The sequence below is a fragment of the Tupaia chinensis genome, unplaced genomic scaffold (genome assembly GCF_000334495.1).
Source record: "Tupaia chinensis unplaced genomic scaffold, TupChi_1.0 Scaffold149537_1, whole genome shotgun sequence".
Taxonomy (NCBI): domain Eukaryota; kingdom Metazoa; phylum Chordata; class Mammalia; order Scandentia; family Tupaiidae; genus Tupaia; species Tupaia belangeri.
Genome location: NW_006209381.1, coordinates 379309 through 406185, shown reverse-complemented (window position 1 = coordinate 406185; position 26877 = coordinate 379309). Strand labels below are relative to the sequence as shown.

At 39.8% G+C, this 26877-nt stretch overlaps 1 protein-coding gene and 1 pseudogene across 2 annotated transcripts in view; both read left to right on the top strand.

The window, feature by feature from the left end:
- PLSCR4 (phospholipid scramblase 4) overlaps window positions 1-26877 on the top strand; it is a 40926-nt gene that overhangs the window by 2195 nt on the left and 11854 nt on the right. The window contains exons 1-4 of one of the 2 annotated variants that reach the window (XM_006171410.3): window positions 10362-10486; window positions 13366-13392; window positions 15377-15487; window positions 25302-25537. In XM_006171410.3, the coding sequence (XP_006171472.1) occupies window positions 13386-13392; window positions 15377-15487; window positions 25302-25537 (354 nt within the window). In that variant the 5' untranslated portion in view covers window positions 10362-10486; window positions 13366-13385. Of the gene's footprint in view, window positions 1-10361; window positions 10487-13365; window positions 13393-15376; window positions 15488-25301; window positions 25538-26877 lie in introns of those variants that run through there. The other variant, XM_006171409.3, reaches the window with a different exon arrangement.
- On the top strand, window positions 23260-24804 carry LOC106734186 (60S ribosomal protein L4 pseudogene; annotated as a pseudogene).

Here is a 26877-nt window from a genome sequence, read left to right as displayed (position 1 = left end):
CAAGATCCCGAGAGGAGAATGGAGGAGAAGGGATTGCGGCGTGGCCATCCCCCCTGGGAGTGATTTCTCACTTTCTATCTCTATGTCTCTGTCTGTCTGGCGAGCGCACGCGCCCTACAGTGAAAATCTCTTTCAAAAAAAAAAAAACACATATTATGAAATAAATCACTCTGCATGACTTTCACAGTTTTATTTACACCTAATTAAACTTGTGCTTTAATTTAGTTTTTCCACAAATGTTTTGAAATCTCTTCATGTGAAAGAAAACTCAACAAAATACATAGCATTTATCTAGGCAAAGATATTATTTCTTTAGAATAATATATAAATTAAATGGAATTTTTCCCCCCTAATACCAGAGGATGCTTCAGGGATAGGAGGAGCAATGCCCTATGGCCCGAGGTCATAGTGCAATCCTTCTGCCTCCTTTTTTCCATCCAATCTCTCGCTGTTTTTCAAGCTCTCAGGCCTGCGTTAGAACCTCAGTTGGCCATGTGGTTAATAAGCACCAGCCTTCCTGGTGCTTAACTGCTGTGTTATGGGGTTGGCCCTCAATAGAATCTTAAATGATTTTTTTTTTTTTTTTGAGAGTTTTTTGCTATAGGGCGCGTGAGCTTGCCAGAAAGACATAGAGAGACAGAAAGTGAGAAATCACCTCCCCGGGGGGATGGCCACACCGCAATCCCTTTTCCTCCATTCCCCTCTTGGGATCCTGGGCACACACACACACACACACACATGCCCGGCATGAGTTTAAGCCACCGGTTCCGGGACTTGAACTGCGGTCGACTACATGGGAGTCCAATGACATAGCCATAACGCCTACTGCTGGTCTCATTTAAAAAAAATATTTTTGGACTGATTTAAAAAAAAAAAAAACCCACAAAAGCTGCACTATTCAGTCCCGGTAGAAGAACATATACTTGAAAATAGCCAGGAAGGGCCAGCCAGTGGCTCTGTGAATGGAGCTGCTTGATCCCTCGTGGCCTATTGAGCAGTTACAGTCCCAGATCTAGAGACTTGAAAAAAACACACTGGACTTTGGGACCAGCAGTTAGTGTAATGGCTATGTCGCTGGACTCCCATGTAGACAACTGCGGTTCGAGTCCTGGACCCGATGACTTAAACTCACGCCGGGCGTGTGTGCGTGCCCAAGATCCCAAGAGGAGATGGGAGGAGAAGGGATTGCTGCCTGGCTGTCCCCTCTGGGGGATGATTTCTCGCTTTCTGTCTCTCTGCACGCGCCCTATAGCAAAACAAACAAACAAAAAACACTGGACTTTGTGTGTGTGTGCCTCCGAACCAGAGAGGACAATGGAGAAGAAGAGATTGTGACATGGCCATACCCCCTGGGGGATCTTTCTTACTTTCTCTCTTTGTCACCTTCCCTGATAATGATTTGATTGATTATGTTTATTGTACGCACAGAATTAAAAAAAAATTGCTGGAGGGATTACACAACCTGTTCATGTATTTTATAAAGAGAAAATACAGGCATGCTCATATTTTTCACCTACTTCTCTGATACTGCACTGCGGCTTATCTTCATAGTACTCATCCTTGACAAAGAGAAAGATATAAGAGGTCTTTCAAGTGTTCATAGAAATTGTAGATATGAAAAAATTATGCCTGGATTTCAAAAGTTTTTGTACTAGTACAAACTCATCCTTTAAATTCATTTTTTTGAGGCCAGTAGGTGGCATGGTGGTTAAGGGCACTGGACTCCCACATGGCCAACCACAGTTCGAGTCCGGGACATGGCAGCATGCTTTATCACTTTTTGTCTCTCATTCTCTCTCACACTCTGTTCCTCTCTGGTCAAAATTTTTTAAAAACGTAAATAAATAAATAAAATTAAGTTAAATAAAATAATTTTAAAAATCTAAAAAATTAAGTGAGAGCCAGGTTTAAAAAATTCGTTTTCCACAGACTTTCTGAAGTCCTCTCATAGATCTGCTATCCTTTGAAATCCCCTACATATGATTTAAAAAATCATGAACCTAGTAGAACAAAAATCAAAAGTGTACAACACAATATAATGTTTTTTATTGAAGATGATGAATATAATAAATCGTTTAATTATCACACACTGCATGCATGCTTTGGGAAACTATATTGTACCCCTCAACAATGCATACCAATTAAGTGCAAATAAGAAATTTTAAAATAAACTTATAAAAGAAAAGGACAACATATAAAAAATTTTTGGAGCGATTTTTGCTATAGGGTGCATGTGCTCATCAGAAAGACAGAGACAGAGGGACAGAAACCCAGAAATCACCCCTCCGGGGGAGGGTGGCCATGCCTCAATCTTTTCTCCTCCATTCTCCCCTTGGGATCTTGGGCACGCATGCACACATGCCTGGAGTGAGTTTAAGCTACCAGGTCCAAGACTTGAGCTGCAGTCGACTATGTAGGAGTCCAGTGCCATAGCCATTACACCAACTGCTGGTCCCAACAGCATCTAAAGTTGGACTATTGAAAAGTTGAAAACTGTTGCATGGCAAATGATAAATTTTGAAAAAAAAAATTTCATGTGATAAAAATTTAGTACTCTTTATGTAAAGGATACAAAAAGAGAAGAAAATCTATCAAACAAAAAACATAGACAAATGAGAGGCAGTTCACAGACTTCGAGATGCAAATGACTTTCACATATAATAAAAGTAGTTCAGCCTCCTCATTGTAAGACATCCAGAAGATAAATCTATTAATCAGATGGGCAATGAAAAAATTTTGATAAAACACTATTGGGGGACCGGCAGTTAGCATAATGGCTATGTCACTGGACGCCTATGTAGTCGACTGCAATTCAAGTACTGGACCCGGTGGCTTAAACTCACGCCAGGCGCATGTGTGTACGTGCTCAAGATCCCGAGAGGAGAATGGAGGAGAAGGGATTACAGCATGGCCATCCTCCCTGGGAGGTGATTTCTCGCTTTCTGTCTCTCTGTCTCTCTCTGTCTGTCTGGCGAGTGCACACACCCTATAGCAAAAACCTCTCAAAAAAAAAAAAAGGGAAAAAAAACAAAACCCTATCGGGAATGAAGTTTTTTTTCCTTTGGAGAACAATTTGCCACATCTGTCAAAAATGCACAAAAATGCTTTAATTTGTCAATTCTGCTTCAAGGAATTGAATACACAGAGACACAAGGTGGTGTGTATACATTTGTTTTGTCATTGCGATACCATAAATTATAAGTAATTTAAATCTCATCAAGAAGCCAGCTACATCCATTGCAGTGCAGCCATTAAAAAGAATAAGGCTTGGGACCAGCAGTTAGCATAATGGCTATGTCACTGGACTCCCATGTAGACAACCGTGGTTTGAGTCCTGGACCTGGTGGCTTAAAACTCACGCTTGGTGCATGTGTGTGCATGCCCGAGATCCCGAGAGGAGAATGGAAAAAGGATTGCAGTATGGCCATCCTCCCTGGGGGGTAATTTCTTGCTTTCTGTCTCTCTTTGCCTGGCGAGCGCATGCGCCCTATAGCAAAAATCCTCTCCAGAAAAAAACAAACAAAAAAAAGAATAAGGCTTTATGAACTGAAATGTAATTAAAATAAAGATTTTTTTTTTGCTGTTTTCTTAGAGAATTTTGCCATAAGGTATGTGCACTTGCCAGAGAATGAGGGATATAGAGACAGTGAGAGGGAAAGTGAGAAATCACCCCCTGTAGGAATGGCAGGGCAACAGTCCCTTCATTCTCCTCCTAGGCTCTTGGGCACACCTGCACATGCAACCGGCGTGATTCCCAAGCCACCGAGTCCAGGACTCGAACTGTTGCCATGGCACCCTCTACTGACTCCATCAAGCCAAGATATTTTAATACATTAAAAAAAAAAAGTATTTAGAAGATCGCCTTTTTTGGTTTTCTGAGAGATTTTTGCTATAGGGCATATGCGCTCGCTGAAGAGACAGAGACAAAAAGTGAGAAATCACCTTCTAGGGGGGATGGCCATTCCACAATCCCTTCTCCCTCAGTCTCCTCTCAGGATTTTGGGCACGCATACACACATGCTAGTGATTTTCAGGCTGCCGGCACCTTAACCACTATGCCAGCTGCTAGTCCCAACGTCATTTTTGTTAAAAGTTTTATTAGTTTGCACATACTTAGACAATCTCTAGGAAAGCAAAAACCTATTATTTATTGTTGCCCTTTGAGATGGGAAAAGGAGCAGAATAGGAAAGATTCTTTTTTCTTTTTTTTTTTTTTTAAATTAGAATGGGTTATGTGTGTTCACCAGAGGGAGACGGTGAGACAGAGAGGGAGAGAACACACTCCATGGGGTGCAGTCACACTGCAAGCCCTTCTCCTAAGTTTCTCCATCCTGTTTGCACGTGCAGCAGGCATGCTTTCCAAACTGTCAGGGCTGGGATTCGAACCTCAGTCAACCACGCTATGGGGATGGATTCTTTTATCACATAAACTTACATACTGCTTGACTGCTTGAATTTTTGTTTGTATATTTGTTTGAAGATAATGCTTATTTTTTTTTAAGAGATTTTTTGCTATAGGGTGCATGCACGCTCTGGAGAGACAGAGAGAGACAGAGACAGAGACAGACAGAGATGGAGATAGACAGACAGACAAAAAGCGAGAAATCATGCCCCCGGAGGAGGATGGCCATGCCGTAATCCTTTCTCCTCCATTCTCCTCTCGGGATCTTGGGTACGTATGTACATGTACGTGGTGTGAATTTGAAGCCACCAGGTCCAGACTCGAACCGCAGTCTACTATGTGGGAGTACAGGGACATAACCATTACACCATTTGTTGGTGTACATGTATTTTTAAATGTCTGTTTTTATAAATGTAAACGTACCAGAATAATTGTATACCACATGACATCCTGTTTTGCTGCACTTTTAGTAAATAATAAAAGCCTTGCCACAAAATGTCACAATGAGACATTACCTGGTAACCTGCCAGATTTCAGAGTTGGCATGGTTGTGTTTCCTTAAGTGAATTAAATACAATAACATCAAGGAAACACTTATAGTTTTTTTTTTTTTTTTTTTTTACTCTCAAATATAAAAAAGTATTTCCCTCTCGAAAGCTAAAGTGGAGAGACATGATGTTCTTTTTAAATAATTTGAGCTAATTTATTATGTTTAGTAGAAGTTATCTGTGATTTATCAGTTTGCTCCCATTCAGGCTCATCTTTTAGTTAAAAAATAAAGGCAAACGGCCAACCTTACAGATCTTTGACATTTGCTAAAAAGAAGAAAATATTCTACTATATATCTTTTCTTTGGAAATAGTCATGATGTGAATAAAATAAGACATATATTTATACAAGTTATAAAAATAATGCTATAATAGCTATGTCACTGGACTACTATGTAGTCGACTGTGGTTTGAGTCCCAGACTGGTGGCTTAAACTCACATTGGGTGTGTGTGCATGGGTGCCCAAGATCCCGAGAGGAGAATGGAGAAGGGATTGCAGCGTGGCTATCTCCCCTAGGGGGTAATTTCTCGCTTTCTGTCTCTCTGTCTCTCTGTCTCTTTCTGGCGAGCATGCGCGCCCTATAGCAAAAAAAAAAACTAAAAAAAAATTTTAAAAAATACTATAAAGTTGTTTAGATTTGCCAGCATTTTCATTGGTTCAGAGTGAAGTTAATCAGTTTTTCTCATTTTTTTTGCAGAATCGATTTTATGCAATGATTTTTTGTTTTGTTTTTAGAGATTTTTGCTATAAGGTGCATGTGCTTGCTGGAGAGACAAAGAGACAGAAAGCAAGAAATCAATCCCCCACTCCAGAGGATGTCCATTCCACAATCCCTTCTTCTCTTGGGATTTGGGGCAGCATGAGTTTTAAGCCACCAGGTCCAGGACTCGAACTGTGGTCAGCAATTTGGGAGTCCAGAGAAGTAACCATACACCATTTGCTGGTCCTGCAAAGATAAAATCCAACGGGCATATGTTACACATATGGTTGTAAAGAAAGGTTCTGTGTATCTATAGGTCATTTCAATTGCACATTTTATTCCAGCAGACCTAGTTTATCTTGTTTGCACAAGCCTCTATAATTCCTTTTGTGAGCAGCTTAGTTTTTCCAGTGTTAGCTCTTTGGATAGCAACTTCTTAAGTTGCGAAGGTATGAATAGGAATGACTGAATCCTTCACTGTCATTTGACTTCAGTCCATTCATCTGGAGTCTACTCAACTATCCAGTTCCATGGTAACCTAGAAACCCATGAAACTAATCAACACAATACACCCCAGAGCCAAAAACTTGGCTTTAACTATACAGAGAGAGTTACACTTGGAAGGGTGTGTATGAACTTTTAGTCTTGGATGAACACGGCAGTCTTTTAGTTATTGATTCACTATGAAGGAGTACATTGTCAGTTTTCTTCTTTTTTTAGTTTAAATTATAGTATTATCATACATTTATTATAAATAATTTAAAGGAATTTTATTCATATTTTAGCATATTTCCTGTAGGTTTTACATATCTTTTAAAATCATAACTATCATTATTATTATCCAGATTATACGTTTCATGCTTAAATGGAAACATTTTATGATTTTTTTTGCAAAACTTTGTGATCATGTTTTAAAAGGAATAAGTACCATTATATAATGTTTCACGGTAATATGTTTACTTAGCCGTCAGTCCTAGATATTTATGTAATTTATACTTGCTACTGTTTTTATTCCATATGCTTTCCATGAGAATAAAAATGTGTTCCTTAACACAAAGAATCTCATGTGCAGATAGATAATTTGGCCCCTTTTCACCAAAGCACTTAATCTGTTCTAATTAGTTTCCATGTTGGCGCCTTGATTGTCTGTAGTCTCCAGAGTTACCACAGAAACAAACAGCAGGCTGGTCCAGCCACAGTGGTAAAGTTGGGCAGCACCACTGCTCAGTGGCTGGGAACACCCCAACCGAGGGCGGGCCAGTGAACCCACCACATCGGAGGCTGGCCAGTCTGGCCTGCTGACCCACACCTGTGGTCCCAGCTGACTGGAGTCTGGAGCAGTACGGATTATAAAATATCAAGTCTTTGTAAAAAATAGCTTCCCTTTCTTAGCACATTTTCTTTGTTATTAAACAAAACAACACAAAACATGAAAGGCCAGGCCTTTTGTTAGAAGGTTACATTCAACATGTAACTGTCAAATGGTTCTTTTTAGCTTTGAAGCAATATTATACAATATTATGCGTTCAGTACCCATATTTAAACATACATGTCTCCTTTAATGATGACCTATCACCTCTATTCCCACCACACGGACAGAACTATTCATGGAACATTGGTGGAAATTTAGAGCCCCTTATAAGATCACTGCTAAACACTTGCCCCGTCTGATTTCTCTCTATTTTTTAAAGTAATTATTTTTTTGTTATTATTATTATTACTTGATTTGATCAGAGAAAGAAAGAAAAGTAAATTGAGAAAGCAAGCTGCCAGGTCCAGGACTTGAAGCAGGCACGGCCATGTGGAAGTCCAGCACCTTAACCACTGTACCACCTACTGGCCTCAGCCCCTTATTTCTCTCCCAGTGTCACCATTTTCCTGAATTTTGTGTTACAAATTCTCTAGCATTTTTTAAAGCTTATCCTCCACATAGGTATGAGATAAAATGTTTAGATTTCCTGCATTTTTTAAGTGGGACCATGCTGTATGTGTTCTGCATTGACTTCCTTTTTCTGTTCAAGTGTGGTACTTTGGAGATTTATCTCTGTTGATGGTTTTGGCTGTCATTGGTTTTCATTCCGGTATTTATCCATTATCATCTTTAAGTTTTTATTTTTACAAATGCTACTTTCAGTTAATGCATTGGGCCTAACTGAGGATTCAAGGGTCCAGAAAGGACCGGTTGCATCATGTGACTATGAAACAGACCAGACTTCACTTCCCCAGTTTCCCATCCAGGGACACTAGGCAAGATGCTAGTTTCTTCTGATATGAACAGCGGTATCAAGAACATCCTTGTGTATGTCTGTTCACATGTGTCAGAATATATACCTGAGCATATTCCAGGCTTTACAATTTTACAAAGTTGGGGTCATTTTCCCAAACAACAAATTAATAGGAACAATTTCTTGAACTGTTTTGACTGGCCCAGAATTGTGTCTAACCTTTCGGGGCACTCCGGATACGTTTTTTAGTTCTTGAGAAAAGTGATTGTATGAAATACCAGGTGAATGGAGATGGTCCAGATGGCTGAACTGTCACCCACGTCTGAAAGTCATTCAGACTGAGAATCCGCATATGTCTCATGCCTGGGCAATTTTTGAATTTCATTTTTTTTCTTCTTTTTTTTTTGGAGAGGTTTTTGCTATAGAATGTGTGCACTCACCAGGAAGACAGAGAGAGACAGAGAGACAGAAAGCAAGAAATCACCTTCCAGGGGGAATGGCCATGCCGCAATCCCTTTTCCTCCATTCTCCTCTTGGGATCTTGGGCACGCATGCACACACGCCCGGCGTGAGTTTAAGCCACCGGGTCCGGGACTCGAACCGCGGTGGACTACATGGGAGTCCAGCAACACAGCCATTACGCTAACTGCTGGTCCCTGAATTTCATTACTGATAACTCATTCCTGTGGTGTTCTAGAGTTTTGTTAAAGTACTCTAAATACTAGTGCCTTTCTACTCCACTTGAATAACAAACATGGCCACATTCTGTACTCGGATCAGTGGGGTTACCTATCAGGAAGTGCTTGGGTTTCGATTTAGAAGTACTCGCCTTTAGCAGGGTTGGCATTTAATAGTAGAGAGAGGCTATAGAGAGGACATAAGAAGTGTTGGGCTCTTTGTCTGACACTTGGTAAGTATTTGGTAAATTATAGTCTTTCTTGATGTTGTTCTCCTTGTTATTTGTCAACCCCTAGAACTTGGAAATTTAGAAAAAACAAGGTCCCTTTCTCTGATAACAGCTTTACTTTTTGCCTGACTGAATCCACAAAACCTTACCGCCACCTCCTACCTCTTGATTCCAGTTTTATTTCAGCTGCTTATTTCTTGCTCTGAGTTACCATCACGTTCCCATCTACACATTATTTATTTAATGTTCAATTTTCCTTCTTTTGGCCTCTTGTTAAATAGAACATGGGCCAGTTTGAACCTTTGGTTCTTGCCCTCTAGTGCCTGCCATTTCCCCACCATGTTCATCTCTAATTACCCTGGCCTCATACCTAGACCCAATCTTTTATTTTTTAACATAGTGAATTTTTTTAAAAAGAATTATTTTATTTAACTTTATTTATTTATTTACTTATTTGTCTAGACCAGAGAAGGACAGAAAGAGACGGAGAGAGAAAGTGAGAAAGCAAGCTGCCAGGTCCGGGACCTGAACCCTGGTTGGCCATGTGGGAGTCCAGTGCCCTTAATCACCACACCACCTGCTGGCCCCAACATAGTGAATTTTTTATTTTTATTTTTTTTTTTTGAGAGGTTTTTGCCATAGGGCATGTGTGCTCACCAGAAAGACAGAGAGACAGAAAGTGAGAAGTCACTCCTTAGGGAGGAGGGGGAAATGGCCATGCCACAGTCCCTTCTCCTCCATTCTCCTCTCGGGATTCTGGGCATGCACACACACACGCCCGGTGTGAGTTTAAGCCACTGGGTCCGAGACTCAAATCCGTCGACAACCATTACGCCAACTGCTGGTCCCTCAACATAGTGAATTTTTAATTGATACGATTTTCTAGATACGAGTAAGATACCACTGGAACGAATCACATTTGCCTCAGAAATATGACAGCATAGATTTGAGGTAAGCCAAAGTTTAGGATAGCCATTTCACTATTCACGTTTTAGTCAGGGCGGACCAGAAGCTAACACAATTCATTTTAGGTTAGGATTTTCAGTGAAATTACAGAACTAATCTTCCATGTAATGAGTCAAATTAACATATTTTAAGGTGATCTGTACTCATTAATGGCAGTTGGGGCAAGTCAAGCCATGGAGAGCCCTTATAAAGACTAGGCACCATGAAAACCTGGCTTTTGTTCTTTCTTTCTTTTTTTTTTTTAACCTGGCTTTTGTTCTGAGGTATCTCACATTTTATTTTGTCTTCAATTAACATTTGCATACAAAACCTTTAAGGCAAAAGTTTTAACATGGTACTTTTGGCTTGGAGATCTTAATATTTTGGAATAATTCCAAATGGATACTTACTTGGTTACAATTTTAAGATGCAGGCAGAATTTTTTCTTTTTAAGTTTTCTGGAACCCTGAATACTCAGTTGGGCCCAATGCATTAACTGAAAGTAGCATTTATAAAAATAAAAACTTAAGATGATAATGGATAAAATAAACTATATGGGCTCCCACACACAGTCTTCCTAAATTTTCACCCTGTAAAAAATGATTACAATGTCCTTCAGGCTTACTATATGCCCCATCAAGGCAAAAAGAAACCAGTAAGAAATTGAATATTTCAACAAGCTAGAACTATTTACTATGAGCATAAAGCGACAACCTGGAAGACGCACCACCATACTTTGAGAAAACACTATTAACAGGTAAGCACGAGTTGATGTCAGTTTATAAGTGAAACATTACTAATCTTGTTTATGCATACAACTTATGAAACAGAAAAAGATGACTATTTTTCTAATAGTACGGTATCACACTAACACTATACAGTGAAGATTGTTTTCACATGCTGATTTCAATTCCAAGCAGCCTATGCCTCTTAGTCTCCTCAGTGATCTAAGGTAAGCCAATCATGGGTTCCTGGATTTGGACCAGGCTGAGCAGGCTGAAACAATCATTCTGCCTTATTTAACTACGAGACAGTTAACTAGTTTCAGGGACAAAAGTTTTATAGTCCCTAAAGCAGCATTAGTACCAACCCCTCACGACTGGATGGAAAACACGTCTAAGGTCCTAACTGGACCGTGCCCCTCGCTAGACTGTGGGAAAGTTAGGAGCCTGGAATACGGGAAAGTATATGGAACCTAAATGATAAAATCAATAGTAACTACTAGAAACTAAAGTGTGAGTTAATGTCTTTCTAGTGCAACACCACCCAGTGTATTGCTTAGGACTACTGAAATGACTCATTTCACTAGTGTTTGCAGTTAGTGCAAGTCCTCAAACACAAGGGAGCAGTCTGAATCACACAGAACTTTCAGCTGTCGAAATCACTGTATACTTAGCCTAAGTTTTCTTTTTTTAAGAATTATTTTATTTACATTTATTTATTTATTTATTTTAATTTGACCAGAGAGGGACAGAGCAAGAGAGAGAGGGAGAGATACAGTGAGAAAGCAAGTCGCCAGGGCTGCGACTCGATCCAGGGGCAGCCATGTGGGAGTCCAGCACCCTTAACCACCACACTACCTGCTGGCCCCTATTTAACCTTATTTCTGCAGTCTGAAAATAGTGCTATAAAACTCAGTTATTTTCCTAGCTCTTAGATTTTCTACTATCATAGATCATTTGAGTTCAACATGATTGCCCGCAATTTCTATTTTAGAGAAAAGAAAAGCAAAACACAGTTTGCTTATGTTTTGCTGCTGGTCACCTCATGAGTGTGTGCTCCACCAGGGAGAGCACTATTGTAGGCATTTATTGTGCTACATTAACACAAATAAACTCGAGAAAAACTAGTAGGTCAAATTTTGACAAGTGATTTGTACGTGTGGCAGACTTATTTTTTAAATGAAAGTAAGACAGAAAACCTAAAATTAGATGACCACTTTGATCATCTTAAATTAGGAATTTAAGTCTGCCCAAGAAACTTAAGACGTGGGAAGTAGTTTCTGAAAAAACACAAAATCTAAGCTTTGTCACTTTGGTTTTTTCAATGAAGATCTATGGTAAAATGATCTCAAAACATAATAATTCCCTCTAAGTCATATAGGGTATTGGCAGTACTTTGTAATAGAAATATACTTTATAAATATTTTAATTTGAATGTTTTCAAAGAATTTAAGATTTCTTAAAAATTAAAGCTCTAGGTTCAAGTTTTCAGATGTTACATTTTTTAAAAATATGATTTGGGTCTCTGATAGAGTGGACATAACTAGGCTAAGTTACTCTGAGAACACAGGAAAGTAAGGTTCAGATAGAGATCATTTCCTGAATGATGGCTTATCTTCTACAGAATTATTTCCTCACCCGAAGAGCTATGCAGAATACTGCCAGATCTCCACAACAAAAATCTTGCCGAAATAGCTACACAATTGCTTACCATCCATGTTTAAAAAAACCTTGCATAACCAAAGGCCAAGTAATTGAGGCCCATTCCTGATCCTTTCTCTCCCTTGTTCACCAGCAACTCCTGGACGCTCTGGCTCCAGACCACGCTGGACCTCTGACAACACCTGACCCTTCCCCATGTTCCCTCCCTAGTCCAAGCAAGGTTCGGCCCTCACCTGGGTTGCACGGCCCATCCCTCACTGCTCCATTTTCACTCCTTCCCTCTCAAGATCGCAGTTAAAGTAGTACATGAATATTCCACAATTAAAACCCACAGATCTCCAGGTTGCAGTTACAAGAAATCAAATACTTTGTCATGGCCTCCAGATGGCCTTTGTTGTCTGGGTTCTCTCCATTCACTGGGGCACAATCACACCTGACCTTGTACTCTTTTTCTCTATTGAAAAGTCCAAGCTGGGGGTGAGGCAGTAGATGGCATAGTGGTTACATCACTGAACTCCCACATGGCTGACTGTGGTTTGAGTCCTGGGCCTGGTGGCTTGAAACTCACAGCAGGTGTGTGTGCATATGTACCCAAGATCCTCTGATGAGAATGGAGAAGGGATTGCAGTGTGGTCATTCCCCTGGGCAGGGAGGTGTATTTCTCACCTTCCCTCTCTCTGTTCCCTGTCGCTGTCTCTCTGGTGAATGCACATGCCCTAAGGCAAAATCTCTACAAAGAAGACAAGAAAGAGCGAAGTCAAGCTCATGGGCATCTCTGCCTTTGCACTGACTTCCCAGTCTTCCTGGAGCTGACTTCACACCATTTTCATGTGGTATTTCCTTTTTATAGTTCAGATATCTCAAGGTCACCTCGCAGGAGAGACTTTCCTTAACCTTCTAGAACTCCCCATCCATCATTTTCTTAAACCTTTTGCTTTATTTCCTTCAGAACTTTTATCTACATATGAACCTAGATATTGACATTTAAAAAAATCTCACCCTACTGTAATATGAACTCTAGCAGCATGGGCAGCAAAGTGTCTGGATTATTGCTGTGTTCTGAACATTTCTAGTAGTGTCTGGAACATACCAGGCACTCGGGAAGTTTTTGTTGAATTACTGATGGCATGAAAAATGGGTAACCGGAAGATAAAGAAAGTTGACAGAACTTGTTACATGTACCTCTAATTGACAGTAGTAACAGTATATCATGTACATATAAGTGGTTTATATGTTATGTTTTATTTTTCAGGATTAATTGAATTCTTCAAAATGTCAGGTAAATATTTGCAATTATATTGGAATATGCTTTATTTTCAAAAGTGAATTGTATGATTGTTTTCCTTACACAGGGAGTTTATTTCATCTCCCTTCCTTCCTTCCTTCCTTCCTTCCTTCCTTCCTTCCTTCCTTCCTTCTTTCTTTCTTTCTTTCTTTCTTTCTTTCTTTCTTTCTTTCTTTTTTTGGAGAGATTTTTGCTATAGGGCACATGCGTTCACCAAAAAGACAGAGAGAGACAGAGAGATAGAAAGCAAGAAATCACCTCCCAGGGAGGATGGCCATGCCACAATCCCTTCTCCTCCTCCTCCATTCTCCTCTCGGGATCTTGGGCATGCACGCACATGCACTCGACGTGAGTTTAAGCCACTGGGTCCAGGACTTGAATCACAGTCGACTACATGGGAGTCCAGCAACATAGCCATTATGCCAACTGCTGATCTCAGCTTATTTCATTTTCAAGTTGATTATTGTTTAGCATTTGGAGAGCATCTATATATAGGTTGAATATCCTTTATTCAAGATGCTTGGAACCAGAAGTATTTGAGATGTTGTATTGTTTCAGATTTTGAAATATTAGCACACTCATAGTGAGATACTTGGGAGCTGAGACTCAATTCTAAACATGAAATTCATTTCCATTTCATATGTACTTTACACGCATTGCCCGAAGGTAATTTTACCCAGGATTTTTGTCTTGCCAGTGTTCTGCATGTGGCCTGTTACAGGAGATCGGGTTGACATTTTTAACTTACGACAGTGTATTGGCATACAAATGTTTTAAATTTTGGAGCATTTTGAGTTTTGAGTTTTTGGATTAAGGGATGCTCAACCTGTGAGCGTTAAGTGTGTGTGTGTGAGTGTGTGTGTGTTCATTTATGCATCTGAACATTATTATCTGTCTTTGTCAAAAAAGGAATGACATGGCACTCACATTGGCATGTATGTACTGAAGACCCTTTGAAGTGTGTGGGGAAGTAGGTACGGGAAGAGTCAGGGAAGGACAGTGAGTCTGCCGAGGTGGTAAGAGAGAGCCCCCCGTGGCAGAGGAGGCTCAGAGTGGGTCCCACAAAGATAGAACCTCACACTTAAGGGATCGTGTCTATTCTATCAGGTAAAAAAGTCAGGCAGTTCAGAACTTACAATGAATCCAGAGAGAAATTTTCCTAATTGAAACAAGAGGCCAAGGTATTAGATCATAAAAAGTGCCTTCGTGACCTCCCTTGCAGCAATGAACTGTGCCCTAGGTTGCTTTTAGGAAGAATACAGCAGAGATGGGAGTCACTGCAGAGGTAGCCTGAATTACCTCTAATTGAGTCTTGCATGGCACTGCTGCTGTTGAAACCATTAGCATTTTGGTGCTATGTTTTGAATTTGTTTGGACAGAGTTTTCCAGACAGCATTGGGGGAAACAACAAATTCACCCTATGGATGCCTGTGTTCTCCACAATATATAGTAGAATAAAGATTTATTTTTGGGGGGTCAGCAGGTGGCATGATGGTTGAAGTGCTGGACCTCCACATGGGTGACTATCGTTTTGAGTCTTGGACCTTAACAGCTTGCTTTCTCAGTTTCCCTCTGACTGTCTCTCTCTGATGAGCACACGTGCCCTATAGCAAATTAAAAATAATAATAATTTAAATTAAATAAGTAATTATTTAAAAAATATTTATTTTTCTATTGTACAAACAATTTTCTATGTACCTAGGAGTCACCATTGGGTCAGCTGAACTAGGAGTGAGTAGCTCACTGCTTTGATCACAAGCAAGGTATAATTGGTTAGCTTTATTTTTTCAGTCTATGTTTAGTCTGAGAATTCATACTCTTTATTAATAGGTTGATGTCTGATGTATCATATGATAAATTATGTTTTTATAAGAAGAGTGTGATTTAAATTGAGTATATTCCTTGATGTGTACCAATAGGAAAACAAATGGAAACATTTAACCATATTATTATTTCTTTTGTAACTCTTTTCTTCAAGGTGTAGTTCCCACAGCCCCTGAACAGCCTGCAGTTGAAATGGAAAATCAAATCAAATCAACAGATCCGAGGCCTGACGCTCCTCCGGACTACACTTCTCATTTCGTACCAGGTAGGTTAAATACACAGGAAAGCTTCTCCCTGCCCCCGCCTCCAGAAAAACCTACTAAGAGTCAAAATTACTTTTTAATTTAACTAATTGATTGCATTATTGATTGATTCAATAAATGAATACTGAATGCCCATAGGGTTCCAGATAGTTTCCTGTGTGTCTTCTAGAATATATTCCATCTTCAGAGGATTTAGGGGCTACCGAGGGTGAAAGTTATAAACATCAACGGCAGTTTTTAAGTTCTGCTCAGGAAGTATGGAGAGAGAGTATAGTGGGGCACAGAAGGTACTATCTGACTCTGCGAAGGATCTGAGGAGAGCCCTGACTGAGGAAGTCAGATTTTGCTATTAGTATAAAACGTTGGCAGTTACAGGAAAGCGGGAGGGGACGGTGCCTATCAGTAGGAACCGCATTTCTAAAAGCACATGGCCATGAAGATCGGCTGTAAACATGCACGGGACAAATGGTGGGGGAGGGTAGAGCAATGAGTGAATGGCCATGGATGCTGACTAAAGCGTTTGTCCTTATGACAAGTATTTTTGTAAGTCTGTTGTCACTACTGGAGGTGACGCAGGAAAATGGCTCTTTACTACCAGTGCAAATTGGAGTTATTACAGTCTTTTTGGAAAGCAATTTGGCAATATGTACAATTTTTTTCTTTTCAAGCTGTGGTCTTTTAATTTATTAATTTTTAAAACATGTTTTTATTTATTTATTTTTGTGATTCTTTTTTTTTTCCAGGCACTGGGTTTGGGGCTTGAACTGTGGTTGGCAATGTGGAGTCCAGTGCCTTAACCCCCATGCCACCTGCCTGTCCTTGGCAGTGTATCAAATTTTTAAAAATGAAAAACATACTTGCTTTTGACTAAGAAAATAGTTTCAGTCTCTATTGTATTTAAGTATATGGCTCAGAAAACGTTGGCTAGAGTGTAGTACTATTTATTTAAACATATATTTAAATATATTTAGATGTGGACACAATTGGATTAAGCCAAAAAAAAAAAAAAAAGATGGAAAATATGTTCCTTTGGCCTTAGGCTTGATCTGTGGAGCTCAGATTGTCTCCTGTACAGTATTTTCTGGACCCAGCTGGGCTTCCTTCCTTTTCCTGATGTGTACATGGGGATACGATCCATTTTAACTTTCCTCATTACTGGCCCAGCCTCTCCTACATCTGAAATATTAAAATCCCAAACTGTGATCACCCTCTCCCTGACCGCAGTCACGTCAGTAGCTTTCAACATGAAGTACTTTGATGTGTCTGTCTACCCATCACTTTGTATCTAAGAACCTGGATTCCTCTAGAGCAGAAACTTCACCATTTCTGGGGAAGTATCTGTCTATTATTCTGTATATGAAAAAATTATTGAGAGAGTAGATGACATCCTTCAAATTAAATGACTATACGTAAGTTGAAAAAATATATAATGCCATACAAGTAATGGATTTTATATTATTAATCAAATGGTAAAAATTCACTTTGATCGCCACCTAGTGGTTGTAATATAGAATTACTTATGATGAATGAAATTGTGTTTCTGTAAACTCACACTAAGAAATTTGAAATATATATGACTTTTAGTTGCATTTTTTTGAGAGGTTTTTGCTGTAGGGCGTTTGTGCTTGCCAGAAAGACAGAGAGAGACAGCGAAAAATCACCCCCCAGGGGAGATGACCATGCCGCATTCCTTTCTCCTCATTCTCCTCTTGGGATCTTGGGCATGCATGCACATGTGCCCAGCGTTGAGTTTAAGCCTCTGAGTCCAGGATTCCAATCGCGGTCGACTACATGGGAGTCCAATGACATAGCCATTATGCCATCTGCTGGTCCCAAACCTTTAAATGACTGCAGAAGCAAAAATAAATCACAAAGGAAATTAGAAAACACTTTGAGATGAATAAAAACAAAAGAAATGTATTAAAACTTATGAGATGTAGTTGAAGCAAAGCTAAGAAGGAAATGTATAGTTGTAAATACCTATAATAAAAAAGATCTCAATTCAGTAACCCAAATTACTACCTTTTTAAAAAAAAGACCTAAACCAAGCAGTAGAAAATAATAAAGATTAAAGCAGAAATAAATGATATAGAAAAAAAGAACAGTAAATAAAATCAGTAAAACTAGAAGTTGGTTCTTAGAAAGTATTAACCAAAATGAGAAAACTAAGTTATATTGACTAAGAGTAAAATAAAAAGACACGAATTACTAAAATCAGGAGTAAAAGTGAGCTCATTTCCACCAATCATACAAAAGTTTTTAAAGTATTGTAAGGAACTACAATAATTCATTTTATGCCCAAAAATGGGAAGACCTAGATCAAATGGACTAATTTCTGGAAAGATGCACACGATTGAAATTGACCTAAGAAGAAACAGAAAACTGAATAATCCTATATAACAAAAATTGAATGAGTAATTTAAAAATTTCCCACAAAATGAAGCCAAAACCCAGATGACTTAACTACTAAATTCTGTTAAATGCTTACCGCAATCCTCTACAAACTTTTTCTCCCCAAAATGGAAGAATAGTGAGTTCTTCCCAACTCATTCTGTGAAGCTGGTATTACCCAATTAGCAAAATCAGATAAAGATATCACAATAAAAGGAAACTACCAGTCAGTATTGCTTATAAACACAGATGTAGATATGCTTACCAGAATACTAGCAGACCAAATTCAGCAACATAAGAACGTTTTATGTTGGCTAAAAGGGATCTATCTTGAGGATGAAAGATTGGTTTATCATTTGACAATCAATGTATGTACAATATTAATAGAATATAGGACAAAAAAACACATGATTATATGAATAGACACGGAAAATGCATTTGACAAAATCCAGCATCCATTACTGATTAAAAACACTCAGAAAATAGGATGAAACTTCCTCAGCCTGATAAAGACATCTGCGAAAAAAACTACAGCTAGTATCATATTTAATGATAAAAACTCAAAACATTCTGAGGACAAGAATAAGACAGGATAACTTCTATGTGACATCATACTAGAAGTTACACCCAGTGCAATTAGATAAGAAAAAGAAATAAGCATCCTGATTGAAAAGAAGAAGCAAAACTATCTCTGTTCATACGGAATACAAGACATACAACATTAAGAAATGAGTTTAGAAGTGTGGTGGGATAATAAGATTAATATACAAAAAGCCAATTTTATTTCCATACACTGTAATGAACAATCTGAAAAAGAAAGCAAAAGTACAATTCCACAGACAACAATATCAAAAGTAATGAAATACTCAGGAGTAAAGGTAATTGAAAAAGTGTAAGAAGTATGCCTTGGGAACTATAAAACATTGCTGTACGAAATTAAAGAAGACTTGAAGGCCTGTCATGTTCATAGGTTTGCAAGAAATAAATGTTAAATGGTGATACGCCTCAGATTGATCTAGAGATTCAGTTCAATTCTTATTGATTTTCAAATCTGCTTTTCTTCTACAGAAATTGATAATCTCAAACATATGAAAATGTAAATGGCTCAGAATAGCCCAAGCAATCTGAAAAAAAAAAAATTGGATGATTGACACTTCCCAATTTCCCAGCTTACTACAAATCTGCAATAGTCAATACTGTATCATACTCAAAAAGATAAGCATATAGACCAATGAGATAAAATTAAGGGGCCAGAAGGTGGTGTAGTGGTTATGGTGTTGGATTCCCACATGACTGATTATGATTCAAGTCCTGGACCCGGCAACTTGAAAGTCATGCCAGGTACATGTGCATGTGATGTGTGCCCAAAATCCCAAGAGGAAAATGGAGGAGAAGGGCTTGGCTATCCCCCACAAGGGGGTGATTTCTCGCTTTCTGTCTCTCTGTCTGTTTCTGTCTCCATGGCAAGCACATGTACCCTATGGCAAAAATCTCTTCGAAACAAACTTGGGATTCTAGACAAACTGTGGGGGTATGCAGTGATAATGCAACAATGCAACATTCTGCAGTGCTGAGGCCACACAGGAAGGCCCCAGGTTCTTATCCTGAGATCTCTCTGCACACATACCCATCATCCTGGCTGGTTAAGGATGATGTCACATTGGGGGACACTGCTGATGGTGCCTGTCTCTCTCTTTTGTTCTCTACTTTCTGTCTTTGTCTCTGCCTCTCTCATGGAAGAGGTGAAAAAAAATTTAAATTGAGATTATAGAAATAAAACCAACATTTAAAACCAATTGATTTTAACAAGAGTGTCAACATAATTCAATCGGAGAAAGAAAAAATTTTACAACAAATGATACTGAGACAATTGAGTATTGACATATAAAAGAATTTATTTAAAACTTTATTTAACAGCATTTACAAAATTTAACTCAAAATGGATCAAAAACCTATATGTAGAGGAACCAACAGTTAGCGTAATGGCTATGTCGCTGGACTCCCACGTAGTCGACCGCGGTTCGAGTCCCAGACCTGGTGGCTTAAACTCACACTGGGTGCATGTGTGTGCGTGCCCAAGATTCTGAGAGGAGAATGGAGGAGAAGGGATTGCGGCATGGCCATCCCCCTGGGGGGGTGATTTCTCTCTTTCTGTCTCTCTGTCTCTCTCTGTCTGTCTGGCGAGCGCACGTGCCCTATAGCAAAAACCTCTCCAAAAAAAACAAAACAAAACAAAACAAAACTACATGTAGAAATTAAAACTATAAACCTTGTAGGATAAGATATAAGTATTCATGACCTCAGATTAGTTTTTTAACTATGATACCAAAGCAAAAGCAACCAAAGAAACAATAGTTAAATTCATGGTTGCACAACTTTCAGAAACTTTAACCATTGAATTGTGCATTTTTTTTTAAAAAAAGAATCATTGAAATAAGACATTTTTCTTGTTAAGTTTTATCTTAGAGTGTTTGATTCAATAGATTGACATAGGGACCAGGAATTGCAATTTTACTAAGAACACCAGATTATTTTGAAGCACTTGGTGTATTGAGACATAATATTTTTAGAAGTTTATTTATTTTTTCCATGAGTGAGCGATACAGATATAGAGAGATGGCACCCCCAACAAGGGACTGACAGTGTCATCTACCTCAGCCTTCAGACACCTCAGATCGTGGGCAAGTGCACATGTGTGCCCTGTGTACTCGAGGAAGTCTCCAGACTTGAACTGGGAACCTTCCCACGTGAGAAGGCTCTGAACTCTGGGCTTTCCCATATGGCTCCAGCGTTGAACAGTAGCGTTCTACCACTTGTGCCTCTGTGGCTGGGCCCATGAGATCTCCTGATTTACATAATTAATTTCTGTTTTCAGCCACAAGACTTTGCACAAAACCTTGAAGACAAAAATAAAAAAGAATGACAGTGATCAAAATTATTTGGAAATGTATGGTAACGAGAGATATAGCTCAGCAACATGAGCATCCTTCTAGCTATATGCTGATAATGTTTTGAATTTTTTTTTTTTAAGAGAGATTTTTGCTGTGGGGCATGTGTGCTTGCCAGAGAAACAGAAAGAGACAGACAGAATGTGAGAAATCACCACCCCGGGGGATGGCCATGCTGCAATCCCATCTCCTCCATTCTCCTCTCATGATTTTGGGCATGCATGCACATGTATCTGGGTGTGGGTTTAAGAATTTTAAGCTGCTGGATCCAAGACTTGAACTGCTGTCAACTACGTGGGAGTCCAGTGATATAACCATTATGCCATCTGCTGGTCCCAAGAATTCTTTGAATTATAAAAGTTATTGTGAAATTAAAAGTGACCACTGCTGGGGCCAGCAGGTGGTGTGGTGGTTAAAGGCGCTGGATTCTCACATAGCCAAGCTTGGTTCGAGTCCCAGGCTTGCTTTCTCACTTTTCCTTCCTCTGATCAAATTAAAAAAGAATAACAAATAGAATGAAGTAAATAAATAAGTAATTTTTTCAAAAAAGTGACCACTGCTTAAGAGATCATTAAAAAAAAAAAAAAAGAATCCTAAAGTCACACATTTGGGTTTTTTTTTTTTGTGTTAATTCATTATAAAATATTTCTTCTTAAAAAAAAAAATTCAGATCCTTTGACTGACTTATGATGAAGACAAAATGTATCAGATTTCTGTTGGAGGTAGGTGAGAAGAAATGGTGGAGCGAAAAGTTCTATGGTTGGAATGTTTGATGTCTGTATTCCCCAAATTCACATAGTGAAGCACTAGTTCCCAATGTGATGATATTAGAGATAGGGCCTTTCAGACTTAATTAGGTCATGAGGTGCAACCCTCATGATAGAATTAATACTCTTGGGACCAGCAGTAGGCGTAATAGTTACGTCACTGGTCAACTCACATAGTTGACCACAGTTCAAATCCTGGACCCAGAGGCTTAAAACTCACACCGTGTGTGTGTGTGTGTGTGTGTGTACGTGCCTGAGAGGAGAATGGAGGAGAAGTGATTGTGGCGTGGTCATCCCCCCTAGTGGGTGATTTCTCACTTTCTGTCTCTCTGGTGAGTACGCATATGCCCTACAGCAAAAACCTCTTAAAAAAAATGAAAAAGAATGAATACCCTTATGATAAGAGACTACACAGAGATGATCTCTCTCTTCACCTGGTGAGGCCACAGCAGGAAGATATCTGTGTGCAAATCAGGAAGAGAGTCCTCACCAGCCTGACCATGAGTTTGATAAGCACCAGAACTGTGAGAAAGAAATGCTAGTCATTGAAGCTGAGGACAGAGATCTGACTGCTTTTTCCTGTTTCTAAAATCCCTTCCAAAGGACCTGGGGTGAGAAATGCCCACAGACATAACTGACCAGTTTGACCCATTTGGTAACAGAAACCTCCCTACATCCTGTCCCTGGCATAGCATCCCTGTGATGGATGAGTCACGCCCACCATCATTAACATCATTTTGACTCATTGAAACCAGGACTCTTCCAACATCTTGTCCTTGTGACAGTATCTTTGTTTTTTTAAAGAATTATTTAATTTTATTTATTCATTCATTTATTTTAATTTGACCAGAGAGAGACAGAGAGACAAAGAGAGAAGGAGAGTGAGAAAGCAAGCCACCAGGTCTGGGACTCAAGCCGTGACCAGCCGCATGGGAGTGTCTAGCGCCTCAACCCTAAGCCACCTGCAGGCTCCAGAGGCAGTATCCTGTGACGGTATACAAGCCCCCTTGTCTCTGTTACACTCTTTGCTGATCCCTTCCCAAAACACAGACCTCTCTATTCAATCACCAATCTAAAAATTGTGGAACCACCTATAACCTACAAGTCCCCTCTTCCACATGTCCCTCCTTTTGGGACCAGACCAATGGAAAGCTCTTCACTAAATCCTAAACTTTGTCCCTCACTCTCAAAATCAAATAAAAGAACCCCTGTACCTGATCACCCCGAGAAAGGCATGTTTTGCCTCCTCTCTGGGCCTAGGCCACTCAGATTTGTGCATAGAAATAAACCGTATTAATTATTATTTTGCAGAGTTGGTTATTTTTGTTGACAAAGCAACACAGCTGTGGTATTTTATTATAGCAGCCCCAACTAATGAGACAATAGGCCTAAGAAACTGATTTGAAAAGATGCCAGGGTTGAGGAACTCAGAACTAGAACACAAAGGTAGCCCAGCATAATCATGCAAAGCACTCCTTTGAAGTAAATTAGATCTTACTATCTTTGTGACCTTAAACAATAACAACAATAAATATAATAACAATTTACAGTGTTATCATATGCTAATCCCACTCAACCTGATTAAATAAGTATGTTATCTCCAAAGGAGAGACCTAATATTTGCGATGTTAAGATGTTCCACGCCTTGGGTCTTCTCCTTTCCCCTCCATGGTGTGTGCTCATCCACCAATGCCAGTGTACTCTGAAAAGGGGGAGTCATGTAGCAAAAATGTCACTTTGCTTGCTCTATTCAAGGCTTCCATTTGACCAGATATCATGAACTTTGTTCACACCAATGTGCACAAAAATGACAGACAGCCCTATGCTGTCAGTGAATTAGCAAGTTATCAGACCAGCACTGAGTCTGGGGACTGAGAGAGTTGTGGCTCGAATCCCCAGAGTTTGAGGTGGTGGGTCTTACCGATCTGGACAGGATATTTTCAGAAATGTTTAATGTTTCCAGGAGGTTGCATGTTTGCACCAACTCAGAACTGGCTCCGGTGGCACGGTAGAGTGAACACTTCCCAAACACAGTTCACCATCTTCTCTGCCCTGGCTCCTTGGCCTCACCAGCTCTGGTCATGTCTAAAGGTCATTTTGTTGAGGAAGTTCCTGAACTTCTTTTGGTGGTTGAAGATAAAGTTGAAGGCTACAAGAAGACCAAGGAGGCTGTTTTGCTTCTGAAGAAACTAAAGGCCTGGAATGACATAAAAATGGTCTATGCCTCTCGGGAATAAGAGCTGGCCAGGGAAAAATGAGAAACCGTCATCGTATCCAGCACAGGGGACCCGGCATCCTCTATAGCGAAGGCAATGGTATCTTCAAGGCCTTTGGATACATCCCAGGAATCACTCTGCTTAATGAAAGGAGGTTGCACATTCTGAAACTTACTCCTGGTGGGCATGTGGGATGTTTCTGCATTTGGATGGAAAGTGCTTTCTGGAAGTTAGACGAATTGTACGGCACTTGGTGGAAATCTGCTTTCCTCAAGAGTAACTTCAGTCTTCTCATGCACAAGATGATGAACACAGACCTTAGCGGCATTGTGAAAAGTCCAAAGATCCAAAGAGCCCTCCGATCACCACTCAAGAAGATTCATTGCAGAGTCCTGAAGAAGAAACCACCAGAAAACCCTGAAAATCGCATTGAAGCTTAACCCATATGCAAAGACGATGCACCGGAACACCATTCTTCCCCAGGTCAAGAATCACAGACGCCAGCTGGGTAAGGTGGCAGCAGTGCGCTAGAGGCTAAAACTGACGAGAAGGTGTTGTCGTCGGCAAGAGGCTTGTGGTAGGGAAGAAAGGAAAAGGAGTCGCTGCTAAGAAGCAGAAGAAACCTTTGGTGGGAACAAAGGCTGCAGCTACCAGGAAACCAGCAGCTGAAAAGATGCCAGCAGCAAAGAATCCTACCACAGAAGGAAAGAAACTGCTGCATAATCCCTTAAACTGGTTTATTGTGTAAAGATTGAATTATTTTGGACAGCTTATTTTGAATAAATACCTTAATCAAAGTAGCAGTTAAAAAAAAAAGATTCCAAACTTTATTTCTCCATATCTGAAATGGGAGTAATTATCTTATAAGGTTTAAGAAGACTAAATGAATGAATATGTAAGGAAATGTTCTCAGTGCCTTGTTGGTACAGGGTATAAGAGAAAATAGAGGGAGAAGGAGGAGTGTGTGAGGAAAGAAGGAGAAAAACAGAGAGGCAAGACATTTATGGGACACAAATGGATGATTATCTGCTGATGATAACGCGTATCATATTCTCAACTGGATGGGCATGAAGTGTATTCAGTTGGATAAATTCACTTTACAAGCTAAGTGATGTATAGTGATTGCATGTACAAAATACATTTTTATTTAAAATTTGTTTAAAATAATTATTTGTTTATTTATTTATTTTTAATTTGACCAGAGAGAAATAACAGTGAGAGACAGAGAGGGTGTGAGAAAGCAAGCTGCCAGGTCCAGGACTCGAACCACACTCGGCCATGTGGGAGTCCAGAGCACTTAACCACTATACCACCTACTGGCCCCAAATGTATAAAATAAATTTTAAAAAATTAAAAAAGGAGAAAATAGAACAATTCATTATTATTAAGTAGGTGTTGTATAATCCATTCCATGTGTATGTTAAAAGTCAGGCTGACTTCCACTGTGTTGTAGTGTTAATACTGTGTAACAATTTTGCTTGTTGTTGAACACAGGGCCCCCTGGAGTAGCTGTCCCTCCACCTGCAGGCTATCCAGGAGGCTTGCCTATGGGATACTACAGTCCACAGCAGCCCAGTACCTACCCCCTGTACCAGTCAACCAGCGGTACCCGTCCCATCCAGTATCAACCTGGAAAATACCCTGGGACGATTCAGCCTGTTCCAATAACATGGATGCCAGGGCCAACACCTATGGCTAACTGCCCTCCTGGTCTGGAATACCTCACTCAGGTACTTCATGTAAATCCAAGTTGTTTTCTTATGAAATATGACCATGGGGAATCCAATAGGAAGAGACAGAAGAATGGATAGAATGATTAAAAGGAATGGGATGGGTCAATAATGTTAGATATCTACTTTATGAGTATAAACCGAGGAGTGCTTATTTCTTTTCTTTTTTTGGAGAGGTCTTTGCTATAGGGCACGTGCGCTCACCAGAGAGACAGAGAGATAGGAAGTGAGAAATCACCCCCCGGTGGGGTGATGGCCATGCTACAATCCCTTCTCCTCCATTCTCCTCTCGGGTTCTTGGGCACGCATGCACACGTGCCCGGCGTGAGTTTAAGCCACTGGGTCCGGACTCGAACTGCGTTCGACTATGTGGGAGTCCAGCGACATAGCCATTACGCTAACTGCTGGTCCCAGGAGTGCTTATTTCAGAAAGCAAAAAGTATAGGGATGTTTATGTTTTAGTGGGATGAGGACAGATTTCATAAAGAGTCTATATCAAGATTTTAGACAGACATTTGTCTTCTTGAAGGAAATTAGGAAACTAGAAGTAGGAATAAGTATGGGGGAAAGTATCGTAGGGCCTGCTGTGGGGGTGCAGGTGGTGGTGCACACCTCTGCCATGGTGGGACCATGTGTCCCTGCAGAGTTCAGATGGGTCTATGGTAGGCATGTGTCTGCCCTCATGATCTTAGCTGGCTGGAAATCCAGGGCAGCTGATCACAGCATACCTGTCTGTCTCTCACCCTTTCTCTCATCATTTCTTCTATTACTCTAAAAGTGGTTAAATTAACCTATTTTGATGTCAGATGGTGACATAGTGGTAAGACACAACACTCTTAAGGCTGACCCACACAGCAAAGTTCCGGGTTCATGTCCAGAGACCTGCCTGAGTATGCTGGGCATTGCATGCCCGTGACCTGGTGGATTAAGACTCTGTTGGGAGTGCTGTCTCTGTTTCTCTTGTTCATGGAAGAAATAAATAATATAATTTTAGAGGACATATTTTATGGGTTCTACTTCTTCTCTCAGGAATATATTGAGTTAAAATAAATAAGTGAAGGAATCATTCAAACACATGTCAGATCTCTATTAATTGCTAACTCTAAAACTTTGCATAACTTTCCTAACCTGTTGGGGCTTGAATTTCACCATCTATAAGATATCAGTAGTACAGTCAATAGAAATAACTACCTTATCAGGTTGCTATGGGAGTTTTGGATGAGATAAGGTTACAATGTGCCTAATATTCTTGCCTCACAAGGCCCACCTAATGGGTGATAGCCGTGTGGATGTTGAAACACCTCCTTGGGTAAGAGCACAAGACACAGAGCCCCTCATTT